This window comes from Callithrix jacchus, chromosome 3, assembly GCF_049354715.1.
Source record: "Callithrix jacchus isolate 240 chromosome 3, calJac240_pri, whole genome shotgun sequence".
In the NCBI taxonomy this organism is placed as follows: Eukaryota; Metazoa; Chordata; class Mammalia; order Primates; family Cebidae; genus Callithrix; species Callithrix jacchus.
The window spans coordinates 41,820,989-41,845,679 of NC_133504.1; the positions used below are offsets into that span (position 1 = coordinate 41,820,989).

General features: G+C 38.6%; 2 protein-coding genes across 7 annotated transcripts in view; one reads left to right on the plus strand and one right to left on the minus strand.

The window, feature by feature from the left end:
- The window catches only part of RBM46 (RNA binding motif protein 46), a 55,276-nt gene extending 50,564 nt beyond the window's left edge, over positions 1-4,712 (minus strand). For 3 of the 5 annotated variants that reach the window (XM_035292830.3, XM_035292832.3, XM_035292833.3), the window contains exon 1: positions 4,023-4,215. In XM_035292830.3, coding sequence (XP_035148721.1) covers positions 4,023-4,029 — 7 coding nt within the window. In that variant the 5' untranslated portion in view covers positions 4,030-4,215. Of the gene's footprint in view, positions 1-4,022; positions 4,216-4,551 lie in introns of those variants that run through there. The other 2 variants (XM_002745327.6, XM_035292831.3) reach the window with 1 other exon arrangement.
- Positions 4,078-23,908, plus strand: LOC144581726 (uncharacterized). 2 transcript variants are annotated; one of them, XR_013532850.1, is made up of 3 exons: positions 4,078-4,479; positions 10,545-10,729; positions 22,964-23,908. XR_013532850.1 is itself a non-coding variant. In XM_078366368.1 (2 exons), the coding sequence occupies exon 1, from the start codon at positions 4,078-4,080 to the stop codon at positions 4,462-4,464; it is 387 nt and encodes a 128-aa protein (XP_078222494.1). In that variant the 3' UTR covers positions 4,465-4,479; positions 10,545-12,789. The 2 variants fall into 2 exon arrangements, 1 of the variants encoding a protein (XP_078222494.1); XM_078366368.1 differs by lacking the exon at positions 22,964-23,908 and having other exon boundaries at positions 10,545-12,789.
- The last annotated feature ends 783 nt before the right edge of the window (positions 23,909-24,691 follow it).

Genomic DNA, 24,691 nt, shown 5'->3' on the forward strand with positions numbered 1-24,691 from the left:
GCTTAACACTGTTTACTCTAGGTTTTGCCATTACTGAAGATTTTGTAACAAGAAAATATTAGAACTTCAAGTGGACCTTAGATGACCTTCAGTACCGTAGACAAGAAAACCAAAAGCAAATGCATCAAAGAGTAATGCTTAAGGTCACAAAATTAGTAATCGAAAAGACCAAGGGCCCAAACCATGGAGTGTCATGTCACCTCAGAAATTCGTAACTCTCAACTCTCTTCCATAATTTAGTCGAAGGTCTTCAATGGCCTCGACATCCCACAGGACATCATACTGGCTCACTACACACTAAAGATCATGTTGATACAATGTGAATAGGAAATTGTGAGATTTATATTTTTTAAACATGCTACAGGAAAAAGTGAAAGAAAAAACAAGAACCTAGTTAAGGCTCTTGCAAAAGTAATCGCTGTTTTTGCCATTAATAGTCATCTTTACACCTATAAAAATGCAAACAAATTTTATTAACAATGCAAACAGATGCAAAAAAATTTTAAAAACAGTGGCAAAAACTGTGATTACTTTTGCACAAGCCTTAGTATGGCCCCTTACATATGCTACTTACTGGTTATAGAAGCAATAAATATGCCCCCATTTTATCCAAAATGTAGAATTTAAGTTAATAAACAAGACCTTTTTTAACTGCAATTCATAGCTAGCTTCAAATGGCTGATTTCTGCAATCCAGCATACCCCTACAACTGCTTTACAGACCTATCTTTTGGGTTAATTCATGTCTCTAAAGTTCTATGTTTAAAGAAATTATCTAGAGTATTTTATTGAAATAACAGGCCAGTCCATACACATTAAAGGCTCCTTTTACTAGAGAATGACTGAAAACATATGCCAGACTCTGTATATCTCAAGAAATATAAAAATATTATAGAAGCTTGAAACTACAGAAGAAAAAGACACACTGAAGCGTCACCAATCCCATACTCTCTGTAGAAAAAAAAAGGTGTTATCTCAAAGCCTCCAAAACAAAACGTATGCACATGCATAATTCACAATCAAGAAAGTTCAAAATTACCTAACTTTAACATATTAACAAAAGTATATTTCTAAAAGAGGCAAAATTCAAGAATAGCCAGAGAAATATAATCAAATCTAAAACAAGCATACAACACATTCATTCTAAAACACTCCAGAATCCATCTGAGTGTAACCTAAATATTCAAGGAAGCACACCTGTCCTAAACATTAGGGCAAAACAGACATACCAACCAACTGTCCTCTTGTCACTTTCAGATGTGGAGCCACATTCCAAAGTGTTCTAAAAATGTGTTTCCTTACCCTGCTAAGCCAAAGAATTCAAGAGAAAGAGGGATCCTGAGAATAACAAAAATGGTTTTGCAAACAAAGTGGAACTGAGAAATTAAAAGTTGTGCCATATTTAACTCTAGCTTTCAGATATATATTTTTCCCCTAAATTTTAGACTTTCAAAGATTCCTCTCTAGCTCACTTTCAAAAGAGAAAATAGAAGGAAAAAACGTCTTTGAAGTATGAAGCAAAAGGCCAAGAAAGGATAGCAAATCACAGGATATTCAAGTTAACAATCTGAATCAAGCCTTTATATATTTCCTATCTATATGCTAGCTATATCTCCTTTAATTTCAACCATCTTAATATTAAAATGTATTTTTAAATTTGTACTGCCTTTCAAAAATAGGAAGTATATTAATGAAAAAATGAGAAGCACAATTTTAGCCAAATATTAATGAAAATTGTTTAAAGGAACTGCGTCATCTGCACTGAAACTACTTAAATTGAAACTTCATCTTCCAAGTTACTGTAAATATTTAGCAAGTTGTTAAAGTGAACATTATATAATCTTACCTTGGGTTTTAAAAACTCAAGGTAATAATGAAAAATAATTTTTAAGAATATCAAAATGTGCCTTTATGGAGGCCCATTAGATCTTTATGACATTCCTTGAATTATATAGTACTAAACTACTGATTTGTTAGCTCAGTTGTCATTGAGTATGGTACACAGAAAGCATGGTGGCCAGATCAATGAAGGCTTTTCGGTTTGTTTTTAAGCAGCAATTCACTTTAGTGACAGACTGCACTACAGCCAACCTGGTTGGAAACTGAGAAGAGTTAGTCAGTCAAAAGTGTGTGAATACGGAAGTCTAAAATTATTTCAAAGTAAGTGTATAGATGGATCAGTTCAATTTGATTTTAAGTGGTTTTTATTAAAGAATGACAGCATATTTTATTGCTAGAAGTTACATATATAATGAATAAAAGTTTTAATATTCAGTTTAAATTTAGAATAACTTAAAAATTGAACTACTTAAAAAAACTTTACTTTAAAAATTTTTTGCTCTAAACACAGAGGTGTATATGCTCTTTTAAGTCAGGATAAAGATATCTACACATTCTTGTCCAAATTAAGTACACTATTCCTTACATAAGGTCTTTCGTCTATTATTTGAAATCTGAACATAGAAATCACATTTTCTTTATTTTCTTGCCTCCTCAACCATCAGGCAGTAAAATGAGAATATTCCGCATTAATACACAAATATGGACAATTTTTACAGCAATTACTTGATCTGTATTCACAAACTCTACTTAAATGGACCTGTCTTCCTTCTCCCAACAATAAAATAACATCATTAAACATGAGGCTTAATCTCAGTCCATAAATTGGGTTTGTTCTCATTAATAATTCTTATTTCATGATATATCCAGTAATGCATATATTTTAAATGTTGATACGTATTACAATATTTGGCAATAATTTCAAGCCCATTACTCCAGCCTCTTAAGTGAAAATTAGTAGTCAAAGCAGTGCCTTAAGCAGAAAGCATTAATATTTATTGATTGCAGCACTAACAGTCATCTTTATCTCTATAAAGATGCAAACAAATTTTATTAACAATGCAAACAGATGCAAACAAAGTCTAAAGTAGAATGTTTTAAATGGGGGCCCTGAAAACAAGTCTATCATTAGCCCCCAAAGGAGATTCAATTCTGAAAAGATCCAAATGGAAGTCTGTCAAACTGTGTACATCATGGTGATTCTTGAAAGGAAAATAGGTTCCCATTATTCAAATAAGCAAAATTCTACCAACACTTCAACATGTCCTTTAAATGTTATTCTCCTTATACACACAATATGTCCTGCTTCCTGGTTATAACGCCATTCTCAAGTACAAAATCGGACCAATTTTCAAGAGAAGCGAAGACTTAAAAAGCTCAGAGGTGGCTCACGCCTGTAATCCCAGCACTCTGAGAGGCCAAAATGGGTGGATCATGAAGTCAACAGATCAAGACCATTTTGGCCAACATGGTGAAAACCCGTTTCTACTAAAGATACAAAAATTAGATGGGCGTGGAGGCGCAAGCCTGTAGTCCCAGCTACTTGGGAGGGTGAGGCAAGAAAATGGCTTGAACCCGGGAGGTGGAGGTTGCAGTGCAGTGAGCCGAGATTATGCCACTGCACTCCAGCCTGGCGACAGGGCGAGACTGTCCCCAAAAAAAATATATCAAATATCAGCTCCTGCCGATATTGCCTCTTTGATATTTGCCTATATTAGGATTGCCATATAATATAAAGGTTACAGGGAATTTAAGACTGTAAAGACAGTTAAAGCTTAAAGAACTTAAATATTAAGTTAAATTTGTGAAAATTTGGTGCCCAAATAAAAAAAGGAGCTTCGCAACATCTCAGATATAAACGCCAGGATTAAATCCCGTGCCTCCTGACTCCGAGTTCTGTGGTCTTTCCAGTACCCTCAAAGAAACACTTTTAAATTAGTGGTTTAAAAACTACCAGATGTCAGGAAACAAAGGTAGTGCCACGGCATGGGCTGCCGCCGTGTGGGGGGAGAGGCGAGATTCTTTACCCCACCCCACCCCACGCACACCCGCGGCCTCCCTCTGCCCACAGCCCAGCACATAGGAGGCACTCGGGGAAGAGACAAAAAGGAGACAAAGAGGAGAATTCGAGGCCCAGCCCGGCTAGAACTCCACAAAAACAACAAGGAGTTCGCGAAAGCTCACCCAGCATGAATTCAATTCTGAAACAACTAGACTTGAATCTCGCCCAGCCGTGGGGATGCTCCAGACGGCGTCTCAAAGGCTCCGGGGGACGCGCGGCCCAACAACGGCCAGGCGGCTGACCCGGCCTACAACGGACGTCGGCGGGAGCGTGTCAGGAAAAGAACAAGGAAGGCAGCACAGATGGGAAGCGGCCGGAAGGCGACGGGGGAGAGCGGAAATAAGGCGGAGAGCGCATGGCGACGCGGGGCGGAAGAAGCGCCAGACGCCACGACGAGACTGGCCTCTAGGCCCGCACCACGCGGCGCCTGGGTGTCAGCGAGGGCACTGTCTGACCAGATGCTGCCGGGCGGGAAGCCGCGTCTCAGACACCCTCCCACTGCTCGAAGGGGCCGGGAAAGGACGAGGGGTTAACCCCGCAGACACCGTCTCCAGACCCCACTGAGTGTTCGGAGTGAGAGTAAGCCGGACATGGTCTCTAGCCGTTAGCAGGGGTTTGGTAGTGACCCTATTTCCCCTTTCCCCTACTCACCCCGTCAGGTCTCCAAATGTTGGTCCTAAATCCCGGGGACCAACGACCACAAACCGTCGGCACTGTTTCAGGGAGCAGTCGGTCAGAGCGGGATCGCGGAAGGGGGAAGGGAGCGCACCGGAAGCAGCTTGCGCTTCCCCTCGTGCCTCCACTCGTTTCCTAGTGCGCTCCGCGCGCAGTGGCCTGAACAGGCCCACGAGGAGTGGTCCTCGACCAATCAGGGATCAGCTTCGGGGCGGGGTGAGGAGGGGGCTAAAGTTTAAATAAGGCTCTTAGGCGAGTAAAAGTGCTTGGAGTGTCAGGCATTTCGAGCAAGTGGCGTGAAGAGAGCTATTTTTAGGGTGTGGGTGGGCACGGAATAATAAATGAAGGTCCTGTGTACTTTGTTTAGGTGTTTGAAGACAAGGGCTATAATGTGAAATTCCGTACCTATGGGAAAATATAGAAACATCGTAATGGTTCTTTTTCTTATTTGATGTCATTTTCATGTCTTAAACTGCTAGTTGGACGCAAAACAACCACATATATCCGGTGGACCTTTGAAATTAAGGACTGGGGAGAGGTGGGTAATAAAGCTAAAAGGTGGATTTTTAAATAGGCCAGAAGTATAAAGTATAAGTGGTTTAAATGTATAAGAGAATGGGTTAAATTAGGAGACCTAGTGATAGGCCTGGCTACCACTAATCAGCTTGCAGAGACATTTGGCAGTGGCGAACTGCCGAACTGGGTTCTATGCATGTGTAAAACCAGCTTTCACAGATACGGTTGTTTGGCATTCTATACCCATACCTTCAACTTTGCTTCCTTTGAAGACAGCTCAAGACTAAATGCAGACAAGGAGAGTAAGAAACTACCTTTAGGAACAAAATCTGTGTCTATAGATCATATCCATAGACTCATGGAATATTAGACTGTAAAGAACCTAGCTCATGTAGATTCTCCAATTAACAAGGAACTTCATGCCCAGAATAATCACTGAGTAACACAGATCTCCTTATTCCCAACCTCAAGGTGATTTCTTCCACATTAATTCCTGATGTATTTTCTCCATATGTTCAAGGAACTAATGAATGTCTACCAATCTAAATTTTATTAACAAATTAAAGTATATTTTTAATTTTTAAATATACTACAACAGTGAGGAATTAGCAGGGACTTTGGAGCCAGACAGATCCTGTTTAAAGTGGGGATTGTGAAGATAAAATAATGAATGACATTAACAAACACTGAGCACTTTTAGGTGCCAGAAACAATCCCAAGGGATTTTCATGTTTTCATTTAATCCTCACGGTAACTTTGGCAAAGGTACTAGCCCCACTTTGCAGATGGGAAAACAGATACAGAAAGCTTAAGTAGTTTGGGCAAGGTCTTACAGCAAGTAAATGGCTCCAGCTTGACTCTGAAACCTACAGACATAATTTCTATACTATACTGTCTCAAAGTATGTCCAGCAACAAGTAGAAAACTTGGCATAATACAAGATGCATCCTAGAAGCTCAACAAATATTTTTGTAAGCTGTCTGCCCTTCAGCTTCTTTTATCACTGTGGCAGTGATGACACAGAACCACCAAAAACATGGCAGCTATTTGCATGTTTATAGAAATAGTGATCTATACCACTATTGCTCAGGAGCAAGGAACTCTTTTTAATGTGGTGACTCTTCAACTGAGGTGTCATCTCAAACCTGTTTTGGAAGTGTGGATTTTTGGTTTTATTTTATGTATGTAGTAAGTATGCTTATTCCAATTCACTGACCCTTACTTTCTTATCCTGGTTTAATGCATTCTGACAGATACATTTATATTCATTATACTGGAAGTTAAGAATCAGCACCAAGATGACTATATGTGGCGGGACAGGCACGTTAACATTGCTTTTTCCAGTTGTGGTGATGAGCTATATTTACATCTTATCAGTGTACCTCCTATGATTAACAACCTCACTTTCCAAGGCAGCAAATAAGAACTTGAGATCTTCTTCAAATGTAGCTAATGGCCTATATAGGGACCAAACCCATAACCAAGGACTCAGTTGATGTAGGGGCAAACTAAAAGAAGTATTCATAAAGCTAAACCTTTTCTGATTGGTTTTAGTTGTAAAATCAGCATCCACTTATCTAATTATTAAAAATAAATACATAAATAAACCGCAATATTAGAAATAGGTGATACCAGGAGAAAAAAATACTTATTTTTCTCTGAGAGATCTAGGATTAACTCAAAACATAAGAAACTAACATATGTAATAAAAAAATGAGTTTCTGCTAGTGAAGACTGATTAAAAGTTTAACCACTCTAGCTGAGAGAGAATGTGATTAAATCTTTCCTGTCTTATCTCACTGGATAAGTTTGGTAGTGTGCTTCCCTGGGTAACAAGTTAAAATAAAAACGAGCTGAAAGACACCTTACCAACCATTTGGCTGGGGAAGCTGAAATAACTTGCCCCATATCACAGAAACAGTTAGCAGCAATACTGGATCTCTCTTCTGACATTCATTCTGATACTCTGGTTCTCCCAGAAACTTTGAAATTGCATTTTTTTAAGCCATCATAAATATATTCCCCGAAGAAAATTATTTTGGTTGAGGACAACAGAGCCAGCATTGGTTCAGACACTTCAGTACACCTGGCCATGAAGGATGTGTGAGACAAAGCAGTTTCCTAGGAATGATATTTCTCTCTTAACACTCCATTGGTGGCATCTTCCCTAGATGATTCCAGCTGTGACAATCCAACTCTATCATTCATCACTGCAGAGGAAGCTGAAAGAGACTCCCTCTTGGTGCCCAGGAGGGCACTTGCTTGCATTTCTCAAATGCAGGAAATAAGGAGTCCATAGAACTCTAAGGGGAAGGAGGAATGTCATTATGATCCATAATGCGGTCTGGTTTTAAATTAGGCATCATATTTTTCTAATGAATCATTGTATCTCTCTTAATTTGTATTGGTCAGCTTGTATGCACAGTCGATGTCCCAGAAATCACTGGGCTTTTATGTTTTACCACCTTTTACTTATTCCACTCCAATTCTGATTCTTAATAAATTAGATACATTTCTCTCAACCTGTGTCTTAACACTACTGAATTTACTAAACCCTTCTGACTAAAAAAAGAAAAAAGGCCAAAAAAGCAATCTTGTTCTGTTGTCAGAATAATTTATTCAAATGTAAACTTTTGAAACATCTACAATCTGTAGTTCTGGTTTTCATTAAGACTGTTCTATGGCCCTTTGTATGTGGGTCAGGCTAACCAGACTGAATTAGAACTTCCTCTCTGGTTCAGTCTTGTAGTTATGTGTAACCCAAATGGAGGTCTATAATTCTATGTATAATTATAAGATAGAGTAAGTCTTAGTGTGTGTTTAGTGGGACAAGGATTGAGTGAGTAGTTTATAGATCAATTAGTTGGAGGTTCAAAGGGGAGTAAGGGGAGCCCTCAGTGGAATGACTATAAGAGGTAAATTCAGAATGACTGTTTTAAGAACAAATAGCAACGGCATAAAATTACATTAAAATTTTACACAGCTTTATTTTTATTCATTTACTAAATGTAGCAAACAGTTACAAATATTTTATAGTTTATAGGTGTAGAAAAGCCTCATATATATGTTACATGCATAATAGTGTAATGTAAAAAACAAACACTGGAATTACAGTCAGAAAATTTCAGCTTTTCTCTTGCCTGGTTGTACATAGTCTTGGTCAACTCCCATAACTTATCTGAGCTCGTTTCTACAGTTGTAAAGTGAATAGAAAACCAGTTCTCTCACAGGTGTGGAGGATAAAAGGAAACAGCAGGTGAAAATACTAAGTTCTGTACTAGCCACTTCATTGTTGGGCTGTGAGATTTTTAGCATCTCTTGAATTGTTTGTTTACAATAATTTTAGAAATGTAAAAAGTAAAATACCACGTACTTTCTCACATCCCAGAATTGATTATTATTAACATACGGTCATATTTGCCTTAATTATTATTTATTTAAAAAAATTGTATAGACCACATATGATAAAGTTAGACTCTACCTTTGGCCACCATTCCTAATCCTATTCACTCCCTTTTCCCATTGATTGGTTCATTTATTCAACATGGATTTACAGTGTGCCTACTATGTGCTAGAGGACCTGCTGTGTGCTAGGCACTGTGCTGGTTGCTAGGGTGGGATTTATGGTGATCAAGACATACAGAAATTCTTATCTTCACTTTACTCCAGCCACACTGATATCCTGAGTGTTTCTGACTATACCAGGCACAGTTCTGTTTTGGAGCTAGTATTTTTGCTGTTCCAAGATCCTGGAATGTGCTTCCTCCATATAGCCAAGTAGATGGCTATTTCACCGTTTTTAAGACTTTATTCAAATTTCATTTCCTCAGTAAGACCTTCCATGGCCATATTATATTAATTACATCCTTCTGCATCACACACACAAGGTCTATCTCTGCATTATTTTTCTCCACAGTGCTTCTTACATCTAAGTCTCTATCTTATTATTATCTGTCTCCCCTATTAAAAACAGGACCCAAGAAGGCAGAGATTTTTGTCTATTTTGCTTATCACTTTATCTCCAGTACCCAGTACAATGCCCTCAATAATTATTTGTCAAATGAATGAATGAATGAATGAAAAATTAGAGCAGCTTATTTTCTTCCTAAATTTTAATGCTTGAAGTGATCTAATGAAAGTTTAATTCCTATATGATTTCTCAGATTACTAATACATAGATGTCATCACCATTTTTCTGCTTCTACTGAAAAGTTAGAATACTTACTTTCAAAATAGGAGTGGAATGACATTTGTAATATCTAGAGTTCAGAGAAGTCTTGGCTAAAGTATGTTGAAATTGATGGGCATGTGACTCTAAAATTAGATTTTAGACAGTCTGTGCTGCTTTCATTCATTTATCCCTTGATGGAAGTTATGGTGAAGCATAAATAACTGCAAATCTCAAAGGAAATTTTCCAGCCAGCCTTCTTTTTAGCTGTTGGAAGTATTCTTAGCTGGCACAGAGGACTTCATCCTCTTCATTACTGGAAGAGTGGTTCAAGGGCATGCTTAACATTGCTCAACAAATATTTATCTAAAACTTTCTGATTTCTAAGCATGATATCAAGTCTTATGAGTTGTACTTCACAATATTTTTTGAATGAAAGTGATAAGGTGGAAATACAGTGGGCTTTGGAATGAGACAGTTCAAATGCTGGCAGTGTAAATTTGGACATGAATTATTTAGTTTCCCAAGTCTCCACTTTTACAACAGTTACTTTTTTTTAGCAATATTGTCTGCCTTGTCTGTTTGTTGTCTGGAATAAGTAAGATAACTGTTCAGTCAGGATGGGCTGGGTTATACTGTAATAGTAAACAATCCCACAAATCCCAGCTTAAAACAACAAGGTGTATTTCTCTCTGGAGCTATAGTATCTGTAGCTCTGATCCCAAGCAGTCATCCTTCAGCTCTTTACTCAGGAATCGAGACTGATGGGGCATCACAAGGTGTTACATTACAGGTTGCCATGGCAGAGGAAAAGGAGACTCTGAAGATCCCACACGGACAAGTCAGTGCTAGGTTCTAAAATGGCAAGCCTTTTTCAGGTATAGGCTGATACAGGTGGTGGTCAATTTCAGATTCACCGTATCTTCTAAGAAGCTGGTTGATACAGAATCCTTCTCTTCCTTGTGCAGGTTACCTTCTGGGACATTTCAGCATTTCCAGGGCCCTTAGGCTTATGTGTGCCTGCCCCTTTCTGGCATGGAACCTGAGAATGAACAGTCACAGTCTGGTGGATGATCAGCCTATCTTTGATCAACTTCCAGATCTGCTAGCTAGAGTTGGCATTGGCTGGGTGGTTGGTTTCACTGGGATCCTACCAGGCCTTTTTGTCATGGCAGGGGATGCTGGAGGCAAGCCTCTTTGGTTGCCTGAGCAATAGGCATAGCTGTGACCACAGTACCCAAAGAAAATAACATATCTGATTTTAAAAAATTACATTATCTTTTAGGTGAAAGAGAATCAAGGATATTCTTCTCGGACATATCCACAAGCTGAAAGCAGAGAAGGCCTGGCCTGCAAGAAGCTCCTGACTGACCAGATAGGCCCCCAGGGTTAAGACCAAGAATGTACAGGTGCGCCCTGAGGAGCTGCTTCAGGCCAAGGAGATAACCAAGACTATCCAAGCAGGAAGAGGTAAGACATGAAGGTCCCCCTCTCTTATGTAAGCACAGTAGTTGATGTGGTGTGGCTCTGTGTCCCCACCCAAATCTCATTTCGAGTTGAAATGCCTGTGAGTGGAGGGAGGGTCCTGGTGGCAGGTGATTGGATCATGGGAGTGGTTTTCCCCATGCTGTTCTCATGATAGTAAGAGAGGTTTCACAAGATCTGATGGTTTAAAAGTGGCAGTTTCTCCTGGGCTCTCTCTTTTTCCTGCCACCTTGTGAAGAAGTTGCTTTCTTCCCCTTCATCCTCTGTCATGATTATAAGTTTCCTGAGGCCTCCCCAGCTATAGGGAACTGCGAGTCAATTAAACCTCTTTTCTTTATAAATTACCCAGTCTCAGGTAGTATCTTTATAGCAATGTGAAAATATGCTAATACAGTTATCTAGGCAATTATATCGATCAGTCACTCAGTAAAACAAGACTTCATCTGCCATAGGAAAAAAGTTAACGTTGTAATTAGGCAAAGAAATATATGTGTTAGGTTTAGTTTTAATAAGGCATGTGTTAGTTATGTACCATTTGTCATGTCTAAACACAAACTTCTATGATACATATGCACAAGGTTAAAAAAAAACACCTAGATACTGTATAGGCTGAGAACTAGAATGACCATGGGGTGTGGGGGGTCAGCTTCTCACCTGTGGGGTGGACACTGTCGAGTACAGCTAGTAAGAAGTCACTCAGCAAAGATTTAATACTAGATTTCTCTTTACAGTAGAAACTTACCTCACTAATTCAAATTAAAAGGAGGAAAAGGGATTTTATCTTGAGAAAAAAATTCAAATATTTTATATGTCCAGACTAACAATAAGCATTTATTGTTTTATACAGAAATTTGAGCAATAAATTCTGACCACAACTTCTTTTGAGAACAGATTTATTGACTACATAAGAGTGATTTACAGTTAGTATACTTGCAAGTAAATGGGTATAAATAAATGACTGCTTTAGAAGTATTTGGATCCTCAAAATTATTATCTAAAGTATTTTAAATATTCCTTCTTGTACCCTTGGGCATGCTACTCATTTTCTTAAATTCTTGCAGAATTAAACCTCAGTCCATCCCTGTCAGCAATGTCACAAAATACAAATTCTTGATATATGAATTAATGAGATTTTAGATATATCAGTACGTAATTTAAAGCCACTATGTTACCAGACTGTAACAGTGACAAGGAATAAAGAAATTGTGTGGCCAATTGTTAACTCATACCGAAGTTGCCAATTTGCACATTATGAAGACTAAAGAAAGCAGGGATTTAACACAATGGGAGAAGATACTGCATGTGTTCTTTTATTTTTTCCCTTTCCCACCTCCTATGATAGATTTATGATTTTTCTGCTAATATGAAAATAAGATATTCTATTTGACTAACTCACTACAGCCCATACCTATCAACATTTGTGTTTTCCTTCTGATTTAGACAGGGATTTCAGAAATCTCTCAGCTCTCTCTTTTCTTCCCCGCTTCCCCAACCAAACTATACACACCTGCTTTTTTGCTATTATGTGGAATTTTAGTTTCAGATCATCACTCACACGTGCACACACACACACACACACACACACACACTTTTATTCTTACAAATTATTTAAATTATTTACTCACCCCTTATTCCCATATGACTGCCTAGATTTATTTCTCTTAGAATATTTTTTCCAATAGTCTTTTCAAAACTGGGCTTTGAATACAAGCTTTCTGAGCCTTGAATGTCTGACATCATTATATTTCTTGCTCCATCATTTTTAGATATTAGTTTTCCTGGGTATAAAATTCTTTTTACATCAGCACCTTGAAATAGTACTTCATTATCTTCTCATCATCAGTGTTATTATGGACGAGTCTGATGTCAACATAATCTTTTTCTTCTGAAGATTTTCTATTCTTTCTTTCTGTAAGCATTTATTATTTCTCTCTCTTTGATCTTAAATTTATCATACGGTGTCAAGGTATAGGTTTTTTTAGACATTTTGTTTAGTTCTGTATGATAATCGATCTGAAAATTGAAATCTCTGAAGGATCAGAGATTTTATCTTTCTTTGATTCTAGAATATTGTCAATCTTTTCTTCAAACACTTTCTTCTTTCTACCTAATTGTTTTTCTCAAGGATTTCTGTGAGTTACATGCCATGTTTACTTCTGTCTCTCACAAATAGCTCTTTTGTATTTCCCATTTTTAAAAACAACAATAGCTTATATTTATGCAGCATTAGCTATTTGCCAGAGACTCTTATGTGTACTGTGCATATATTAACTTGTTTAATCCTCATTACAATCATATAGTGTAGGTATTATTGCCATGTACTCATTTTACAAATGAAAAAAGTCATTACAGATAGTTAAGTGAATTGCTTAACTGTTTTAACTATTAGTTGAAAGTGTTTCAACTAATATTTGTCAGAGTTGAGACTTGAACCCAGCCTTCAGGATCCACGGTTCACTTTTAACCACTACACCATGTGGTTTTATATTTGTCCCTGGTGCTACTGTAAAGTACTTTGACTCTGTAACCTTTACCTCCTGATTTATTGATTGTATCTATTTTGCTATTTATCTCTCCTGGTGAGTTTTTATTTTAAATCATATTTTTAATATACAACTGTTTCCACCTGTTTTTTCTCTGTAACTGCTAGTTCTTGCTTCATGTTACTGTTAGCCTCCTTTATTTCTTTGAGAATATATATTATGCTTATTTTTATTTGGAGGATATTAACTTAATCTACTATAGCTTGTTTATTGTGTAGGTTTTGCCCTCTTTGGTTGTCTAATATTCTTTGTGAGTTTGTAGTCACATCTGCATTCTTCGTTAGTAATGTGAATTGGTGGTAAAGAACAGTGTAAAGAGTCAGCAGCTGGCCATCAGCCAGACAGTAGGGTCTTCCTGTGCTTTAGTTATATAGCCCCAGTGCTCATGGAATGAGTGGGGAAGAAGGGGCAGCTCCAGGACCTGCCTCTATCATTATCTGCTCTTCACCACAACCAGCACAAGCCTCCCACTAGGTGCCCTAGCTAGTGCTGACATTTTCCTGCTTCTCAGTGACAAAGTTGTATTCCACCCAGTATTATTTAAGGGAATGAAATTATATCACACATGCTCTCCCCCAAATTTCTCCCATGATGATGTCCACCCTACTACATCTTGATGGCTGTTTTTTGCCAAAACATTTTCAGTCTTCTCAGGGTTTCTCACATTTTTAACAATAGGTTTTTAGATCCTTTGAGGTCTGTCTTGAAATTATGATATCTCCGGGGTTTGGTCCTAGGAAACTGCTTGCTGCCAATGTCATCTAATGAGGAACCAGAAACCCTGAACTCAGTCATTAAACAAATACAGAAATGGGAAGATAACTTTTTCGATATAATAAAAATAAACAATTCATAACCTAAAGGAAGATTAGCCCTCAGAGGTACTCCACTCATAAGCTTATTTTGTCATTTCTTGCTGATGGTACATACCAACCTGCAGGGCTAGACTCCAAGGCTTCCCTCTTTTTTATCACTCTACCTCCTTAGAGGAAGTTTAATGGAAGAAGTGTAAATAGACTATAAATGGAACTTGGCTTCAGTAGCCATCTTCTGCTATTCTTTCTTTGATTTCTCTTTTCCCATCATGTAATTAGGGTGACCTGGAATACCAAAAAGCAGGCATGGCGGGGTCCAGGGGATGAAAGGCTGGTTATGGATTTGGGCTTGCAACCCTGTTCCCAGCAGACTGACCTGGTGAACACAGGACAAATGTGGCAGCACTGGGTTTTCATTCTGTTATTGATTTTGATGGTGTTTGAAGAAGTAAATGAAAAATGGCTAACTTTGAGAAAAGTGATCCTATTTTTCCCATTTGAGGTTTAAAATAATGTATTTCATAAAGTTTAACAGGTGTTTTATCTTCTGGACAGAAACACATAAGGAAGATGAAACATTGAATAAAAGGAGAAAGGCACATTTAATAAAAGGAGAAAGGCACCTGTAATCCTAGCACTTTGGGAGGCCAAGGCCGGTAGATTACTTGAGGTCTAGAGTTCGAGACCAGCCTCACCAACATGGTGAAACTCCATTTCTACTTAAAAAATACAGTATTAGCCAGGTGTGGTGGCACATACCTGTAATCCCAGTTACTTGGGAGGCTGAGGCAGGAGAATCACTTTAACCCAGGAGGCAGAGAATGCAATGAGCCAAGATCACACCACTGCACTCCAGCCTGGGCAACAAGAGTGAAACTCCATCTTTAAAAAACAAAACAGAGAAAATGCAAATTATAGATATCATTTACTGAGCATTTACTTTGATAGACACTATACCAGAACTTTAAATACCTTCTCTCATTTATTCTTCCCTGCAATTCTATGAAAAGTGCTATTATTATCTCCATTTTACCTAGAAAGAAACTAAAGCTTAGAGAGTTTAGGTTTCTTTGTTTTGTTTCATTTTTGTTTCAACAATCAGTTTATTGACTTGTAGAATCTATCAACTTGGGTAAGCTGACAGACTCTATAAGGAATCTGGAAATACCGGTAAACAGCCAAATTGACTAAACTTATTTTAGAAATGTTGGATAATAAATGTGCTGAAGGATGCAGATGTATTATTTCCAAATTTATAATGAGAATCCCATAGATCACCAACAGGCATCATCCTTTACTATGAGCACCACAAATAACTTCTCATTCAAGTTACTGGTATTTCTTTAGCATAATCATCACAGTCATGAATTGCCATAATGTTGGAAAACATATTTGAGAAGTTGGAAGTTTATTTATAATGTGATGTGTATATGTATACACATATGCATGTTTGTCCATGGGTATATACATACATATATATATAAATATAAAATGTCATGAAAACAATACAGTGAGCACTTAATTGCTTTGTGTAATTAAGGACTGGCTTTTGTTTTCTTCCGCATGGGGCCAGTAGTCTTGAAGGACTTGGTAGGCCTACTGGACTCATACTATCCTGGTAGCAAGCTATGGAAGAGATACCAGAGGCAAAATAGCTACCATATTTGAGAAACCGTATTGTCACTGCGAAGCTGCTGCTCATTGTTTTGTGGTTCAGTCATATACCTATACCTTTTAAAGTCATAGAAAAATTATCTGCCAAGTGTTTCTCCACAATTAAGAAACATTTTCTCTGGTAGCTAACAGAAGACTTCTCTTAACTATTTATTTATTCTGTAGACTTTGATGGACCATCCCCCACTATTTGTTATGGTACTAAATGTTGCAGAATACGAGTAAAGGTGTAATGTATACATTCCCTGTCTCTGGTCTGTCTCTAAGAAATAATTATAAAATTATTTATAGATCTTATATCTCATGGCAGTTTTTTCAGTATTTGATTGTGTCCAAGAATTGTCCTAGGTGACTATTGAAAATGCAGATTTTCAGAACCCTCACATATTTTAAATCAGGAGAAGTAGCAAGTGGAATTAGGTCAGCTGCATATAAGAGAACAATCTAAAATAACTTGAGCTGCTTAAATAAGTTAGCAGCGTATTTCCTCTGGAGGAAGAAAGTGCAAGCCTGACCTAGTGGCACCACAGGACCCAAGGTTCTTTCTGTTTCAGCACCCTATGTTCCTGGCTTCCATGCACAGAGTCACCTCATAATCTGGAATGGCTTCTGGTCTCTAGCCATGGTGTCCACTCCCAGGCTAGCAGCAAGAGAAATGGGAAAAGAAAACTTTGTATCCTTTCTCTTTGAAGGAGACTTCCTGGACACTGCATATCTCCTTTTATTTGATTGGTCAAAACTTTGTCACATGGAAAAGAAGACCAAGTGGATGGTTAATTCCACTTAAGTCAAGATCATCTTACTAAAGGGGAAAGGGCCTCTGATGATGGAATACCTAACTAGTAAGCGCCAGTGAATGTTGCCCCAGGAAACCGCAATTTTAACAAGTTTCCTGAGAAATTCTGATGCAAGTGGCTCATGGAATGCACATTAAGTAGTAGTACCATAGGAAATCAGAATAAGGGGGAAATTATAATTGGCTGATGTTATGGTGGTTTTTTAAAGGCTTTTTGATGGAAGCAATAAGCACAAGGAAAATGTATTCTCATTTATAAACAATATTGGAAAATTGACTATCAGTGTAAAGTTAAAATTTTAATCAGCTAAGTAATGCCTGATGTGTTATTATTTCCAAATATTTAGAAGAAACACTGAGCACACACATGTACACACACACAGGTTGATTACAAGTGAATCTTTTAGGTGGAATCTTGAATGATGCAAAACCTCAGGATTATCAGTTATTTTACTTTTCTAAGTTCTGATTTCAGAAAAAGAGGTGTTCGTTTATAAAACAAGCCTTGGTTTGTATTCCTAGCTTCTATTATTAGAAGCTTCCCTTTTCCCACTTCCCTTTTCCCTCCCTCCTCCTTTCCCTGACAAACTTTCTTGTTCCACAGCTTTGACATAAAAAAACACTTTACTCCCTGTAGACTTTCTCTTCATAAACTCCTTGCTTTAAAAGAACCATCACATCCAGTTGCTATAAGCTGAGCCAGTCTTGTCACTACTGGAATCTCCAAAAGTTCAGCAGCTGGGTCATATCAGTCGAATAGAGTGAGTGGCCAGAGGGATTAACAGCCACCCCAGGGCTCATGGTGCCACCCAGAAACCACAGGTCCTGGACATGCTCCCCAAAGTTTGGTGGCAGGAAGGCCAAGCAGCTGCTTTGCATCTGAGAGCTGAATTGTGGTGGAGAAGCTAGAAGACAAGAAGGATGTCTTTAATAAACATTAGCAGAAAGAATTGATGTGTAGGTACAAGGAGGAATGGTAAGCCTAGAAATACTATTCAGAATATGAAGGAGGTGATACTACCTACAGCCTCTTGGTTAACATCAATTAAGAACAGCTATGTGCCAAGCCCACTGGAGGACTTGACATACTTTAACCTTCACTATAATCCTGAGAGGTTAGTAGTATTACCCTCATTTAGACAAGAGAAAATTAAAACCTAATTTTCAGTGGATGTAATAACTTTCAATGGGGATCATTTTAATGGAGCAAGACAAAAAAGCTAGGCCTTTTTGTTTTATCACATGAAGACTGAATAGAATCATCGGAGAAAAATGAAATCATGACGAGGAACTGCAAATAAATGTGATCATGTTTGTGAAATAAGACAGTAACATTAGAGAGTTGAATAAAAAACTTCCACTTTGACTAGTTTATTCCCATTAAATCTAGAATAAGAAAATTATTCTGACAGTCTTCCATTAAATTAGATGGTAGACAAACAGAAGAACATGCAAGAGAGGAGCAGGGTTTTATTTTATTTTTTTTAATGATGAGAGTAATGATGGAAACAGGTAATGTAGCCAACCTGAAAGTTCACATGCGGAATTGATGGGATGCCCACAAGCAGGCAGTGGAGCAAACACCCCAGAAAACTGGTGCTTTCAGAGCCAATCAAATTCACTTCATGTTGGTTCATGCCAAAATAGTTTTTTATATGATAGTCATCTGGACAACAGAAGAAATTTAGGAAGACAGAAAGGAAAATCCTTTCTACCTTAAACCCAGAGCCAGTCTTGACAGAGATTTCAAACTCTGGGATAAGAATGTAGAGATACGCAATGGACTAAATAGGAAATTTACAATGCATGGAAGATAAGTGTGATGCACATGCGTAAACCACAGCCTGAATAATATCACTAATACTGTCAGGCACAAGATTGAGAGAGCACACAGACCTACCCTCTGCAATCTGGTTGTGAGGAAGACTTCTTGTTTCTTCTTCCAAACCAGATCAGAGACAGGCACAGCGCCTGCTTTGTGCTCAGGTATTCAATATAAACTTGTTGCAGGGAGGAAAGTAGAAAGAAAAAAGGAAAAGAATGGATGGTTAGATGTTTGAATGTATGTCTCCTGAGGGACTAGAAATGAAAGATCTTCTTTACCTTGATTGCCTGTCTATAGAAATGTTTAAAAAACAAAATGACTCTGGAGGACAGTGAAATTGTATTCACGCTTTATAATTTATGAGTGCTATATATACTGTGACTACTAGACACTACAAAACTCCTTTGAAAAATGCATAATTTTGTTAAGGAGTAAGGCAAACTACAAACAAGGCAAACTCATCAATTTCAAACTTTCAGCACAGAGGTGTTTTGGAGTGACTTAGCCTCTTGAGCTCTGCCTCCCTCCACTGCCCATTTTATCTGTGTATCGTCTATAAGACAGGGTCTCATTGTGTCATCCAGGCTGGAGTGCAGTGGCACAGTCAGCTTTCTGCAGCCTTGGCTTCCTAGGCGGAAGTGTTCCTCCCACCTCAGCCTCCTGGGTAACTGGGATTACAGGGGTGCACCACCATACCTGGGTAACTTTTTAATTTTTTTAGAGACCAGATCTTGCTGTGTTCCCCAGGCTGGTCTCAAACTCCTGGCCTTAAGTCATCCTCCTGCATCAGCCTTCCAAGTAGCTGAGATTACAGGAACCAGCCATTGTGCTCAGCTTCCCATCCCCCATTTTACAATCCCCGGTAGAAGAAGGGTGCTGGCCCTGTATCTACCAATTAAGCCCCTGTCTGCAGAGGGGTCTGCACCCCTGTCTGCACTCATGTGGTCTTTGTTTTCCCACACTGCTGCAAACATTCAGGCTGGCACTTGGTAGGTGCCTAAAGGGTCCATATGAAACTGGGAGGAATGTCCTTATGAGAATAGACTGGACCACATGGGCTTTCAACAGGCACTGTCATGAACCATTTGCTCTGCCTGTCTCCACTTTGCCTTTTAACATATTTCCCATCTCCTAGGCTAATTTCTTCTTCAGGACAGAGGTGTTTTTGACACCTCAGGACAGTTCTCTGAGGGAGAATTGACAGTGGCCTCTCCCTTGACTTCTCAACAATATCAGCAAAGATTCCAGGGCTTGGTTTATAAGTGCTTAAAAATTCCATAGGAGAACTATAGAAGGATTAAGTCCTGTCCACTCAGAAAATGGCCAAGACAGATTTCTGCTGAATCAACATTACATATATCACACATGTAAATTATATTCTTTGATTTGTAACGAGGCCTTGAGAAGGATTGCACCATTCCCCACTGAAGAGCCAGGGTGGTTCATTTGCTACCACTACATCCCAGCTTCTCAGCATGGGACCAGGTGAGTTTCAGGACTATAATTTGGAACTCAGATTTTGTTGCCCATAAATGATTCTTCCTCATACACCTAGAGAGTAAATCTCAATTACCAAGATGCCCAGTTAAGAACCTACATGTGCATCTGTATTATACCAACAAGATGCAGGGACACATCTATTATTGCAGTCTTTTGTTTTATCTCAATACCTGTTGTAACATTGCTTCACAAAAGGAAATTGCTTTGCAAACACTTCACTATGGACTGTTCATAATGGTGTCAGCTCATAAACCCCATACTGTCCTCATCGGGGACTGCTGAACATGAAACGTATGTGGTGTAACTGGGTGCAACTTGCATGGATACTGTCTTAATGTGCTCGAGCTGCTATAAGAAAATACCCTAGACTGGAAGACTTAAACAAAAGACATTTATTTCTCATTATTCTGGAGTCTGAGAAGTCTAAGACCAAGGTTTTGGCAGATTCCATTCCTAGTGGATGCCCTCTTACTGGCTTACAGATGGCCACCTTCTCACTGTGTCCTCACATGGCAGGGAGAGAAAGAGAGAGATTTCTGGTCTCTCTTCTTCTAAGGACACTAATACCATCATGGGACATCACCCTATGATGCCATCTAATGCTTATCATCTCCCAAAGGCCCCACCTCCAAATACCATCACTTTGAGGGTTAAGATTTCAGTATGTGAATTTAGGGAGTACACAGATATTCATCCCATAACAGATACATTAACAAAACTGAAGCCAGACATGAATTGTGTCAGCTTAATTTCAGGCTCCAGGGGCAGACACTGCCATATTTTTCCATACTACTTCCCTAGGTGAAGATTTTAAGATCTTAAGAACTGTTGTATCATATTGAACTTTATTTATTTTTTTTTTTTGAGACGGAGTTTCGCTCTTGTTACCCAGGCTGGAGTGCAATGGTGGGATCTCGGCTCACCGCAACCTCTGCCTCCTGGGTTCAGGGAATTCTCCTGCCTCAGCCTCCTTAGTAGCTGGGATTACAGGCACACACCACCGTGCCCACCAAGATAGTCTCGATCTCTTGACCTCGTGATCCACCCGCCTCGGCCTCCCAAAGTGCTGGGATTACAGGTTTGAGCCACCGCTTCCGGCCCATATTGAACTTTAAACTCTATAGCCAAAAAGCACAGGTGAGGACTAGAAATAAATATGTTGCCTTCTTATAATGTCAAGTGGCCACTGGCTAAATGTATCAGTATGACCTTTGAAAGGAAGTAATGACTGTATTTACTTGGTTTTTCTACAAGTAGGGCAGTGTGATATAATACAGAATTTTGAGTGAAAATACTGAGGTATGAGTCTTATTATAACATCACTGACTATAGGATCTTGAATAAAACATTTAGTGTGTTTAGCCTCAATCTTCTTGTTTATAAGATGAGAATCACAGTTGCCTTCTTGGTTAAAATGGCTTATGAAAAGCTAAGTTACTTGATATTTATGGGCTCAGTTTCTTCTTTGCCTTATGGGGTGATAGTTATTAAATGAGCAAACTTATGTGAAAGTATGTTCTGAAATAATAAATCCTAAAATGTTATATGTTTTCTGAAGCTGTTTCAGCTCAGATAATTATAACACTATGTCACAACATACCTTTTCCATGAGAGTGGAAACTTTTGTCCTTTACTGCTGTAGCCCCACTGCCAAGTTCAATGCCTAGCACATTATGGACAGTGAATCCATGTGAATTGAATGAAAGGAGTGAAGGAACTGAATTACCTGTCATGGGAATAAGCTGGCTGCCTTGCCCTGCCATAAAAAAGTTAATGCTTTAAGGCTATAAATGTGGAATGGTTGGTAATTGAACCCCTACAGATTCTCTGGGTTCTTGGATGAACTCCCTGATTCTACCTTTTCCATACCAGGCAAAATTTGTACAAGTTATTTGAGCCTGGCAAGGAAAAGAATCAAGCAAGCCAAAAAAAAAAAAAAAAAAAAAAAAAAAGAGGAGGAGGGCAGAAGGGATAAAAATTGACCTTTTTCACTTTTCTAAGAGTATGCCCTACTTGTCTAGGTGGGAAGAAAACTTTGGGATCAAATATTTTTCCTCCAAATAAGCTACCAATGGTACCAGTGTGGAATAAGAATCTTATCAGCTGGCGAGCTTACAAACAATACATCAATATAGAATCCCCAGAGCAGAATAGGGAATAAGTGTCAGAAAAATCAGATTTTTGCTCTGGTTCTATTACAAAATTTCCTGGAGGCCTATGTTATCATAGGTCTCTAACTTGCATATAAAGAGAAGGGATTAGATTGGCTCTGGCCTTAGCCTCTCTAGCCTAACCATCTGGGAGCTCTGAATGTGTTCTCATCTCTGATTCAGTAGACGATCATACCAACAGTTGCCATGGCCGTCCATTTCTGACTGATAATTACTGGGGTTCAGGAATGTTCATAATCTGAATATTCTCCCCTACATTTGGGCATCCATGGCTCCTCCAGAAACTTGTGATCTCATTCTCTGCTGTTATGAATGATATTCAACATTGGTCATCATAACTACAAGACATCATTGCCATTTCACTGCCCTTTGACCATAAATCAGCTTTGCAAGGATGTAGTGACATTCCATACTTTAATTATGTCAATTAAATAAAGCTTTCATGCTCTGGTCTCTTGTAGAGTGCTTACTCTGCATGTTGGATCTGTTCACCTGGCATGGAAAAGTCCAGAAGAGCAGGTGAAGTCCTCAAGAGCTAAGACACTTGAGCCTAGACACTATGGGAACTTGAGAACAAAGTTTTTTTAATTGGAAAAAAAAATAAAGACCAAGTTCTGAGAGTGAAAGTTGATTCATCTTTCTCTAAGTAAGAAAATAAATATAAAATAATAATAAAACATAAAGAGGAAATCAAGTTGACAAATTTGATATAATTAATTACACTGTAAGAGGATAAACTTCCAAAGTCTCATGTGAAGCCATGATGACAATTCTTTCATTTATACCCATTCAAACTACACAGTACTCTAAAATAGTGACTGAAACTTTTATTTCTGTCCTGTTAGAAGAAGAAAAAGACTGCAACTAATCTATCCCATTCATTCCCACTTTCTAGTACAAATAGAAGAATGGACTTACTCTTGCAGGGTAAGTTTGAGTTTGAAAACCAAGTAAAGAACCATATTTTGAGAATCACTGCTCCAAAAGAAAGTCTGTTTCTCCACCTCAGAAGTCCAGAAATCCTACAGCTGAGGTGCATGAAGAATAAATGCAAAAAGAACATTGTTTTCAAATATCTCGTAAGAGGGAGGATCCCCATTGCACTGGCTTGCAGGGTGGTCAGGAGAAGGAGCACTAGCAAAGTGGAGAAATCTGGCTGAGCTGTGTTGATGCACCAGTTGCTGCTGCAGCTGTGAGAGGAACCTGACGGTTACCTGCTGCTTCACTTCACAGAGGAGTTGCCCTTCAAACAGACTGAGGTGCTGCAAATCCACTTCCTTCAATCTCACTTTCAGATTTTCTCCCATCTTGATTTACTCCTTAAATGCCTTTATATTTTTTAATGTAAAGTTTGTTGTCATCTCAACTTTCTGTCATCCATCCAGAAAAACTGCATGTAGTGTGAAATGAATTAACCATGGTTAAATTCCCTGGCAGTCATTAGTCTGTGACTTGTCAGAGGGGTAGTGGAGAACGATGTGCGTGGAGATGTGATGTGTGAAGAAGAGAATTAGGGACATGGGGGGATTGAAGAAGAAATAAATCTTGATGTTCATCAAGCATGTAGCAATTGCTACCTTTTTGGTTTCTACCCAGCAGTGAGACACCTGGTCAGATCAGGTGTGTCTGGACCAACATAAAGCTTAAAAATCTCTGTTGCTTCTGCCTGAACAGATTCTTGGGAGCAGCTACTGCTGAGCCAGGCTTAGCAGACAATAAATTTTAGAATTTGGGCTTGTTGTTGGGCTCACCACAAATAAGAAGGTTTTCTGGGGAATACTAACACATTCTTCTTCAAAGGACAGGTGATTCAAGTGCCAGATAAGTGGTCTCAATATGCTGCATGAATTATATTTTTAATGAATAATTTAATTGTAAAGAATCTGAAGTATTTATGAGGTCATGCTGCTCAAAAGTTTCCAAAAGAGTTTGAGTCTTGCACTGTGTCTTGATCTCTCTGTTTTATCATTCTGTGAAAGGGAAGGAATGGTAATCGACTTTCTTCAACAGATTGTTTGAATGAGAGCCCAAGAATCGAGAGTACTATGCAGTGTGGTTTTAATTTCTACTCTTTCCCCATTCTCTGAGCCTATTTAGACTCTGAATTTGAATATGTGTTCTTTCATTTTTTTTATTTTTATTTTTTTTTTAATTTTTTATTGGATTTTAGGTTTTGGGGTACATGAGCAGAGCATGCAAGACAGTTGCGTAGGTACACACATGGCAGTGTGCTTTGCTTTTCTTCTCCCCTTCACCCACATTTGGCATTTCTCCCCAGGCTATCCCTCCCCACCTCCCCATCCCACTGGCCCTCCCCTTTTCCCCCTAATAGACCCCAGTGTTTAGTACTCTCCTTTCTGTGTCCATGTGTTCTCATTTTTCATCACCCACCTATGAGTGAGAATATGCGGTGTTTCATTTTCTGTTCTTGTGTCAGTTTGCTGAGGATGATGTTCTCCAGATTCATCCATGTCCCTACAAACAACACAAACTCATCATTTCTGATTGCTGCATAATATTCCATGGTGTATATGTGCCACATTTTTCCAATCCAGTCTATTATCAATGGGCATTTGGGTTGATTCCAGGTCTTTGCTATTGTAAACAGTGCTGCAATGAACAT

Coding starts and splice junctions, on each gene's coding strand:
- LOC144581726 (XM_078366368.1), top strand. CDS start 4,078: ATGCTCCAGACGGCGTCTCAAAGGCTCCGGGGGACGCGCGGCCCAACA.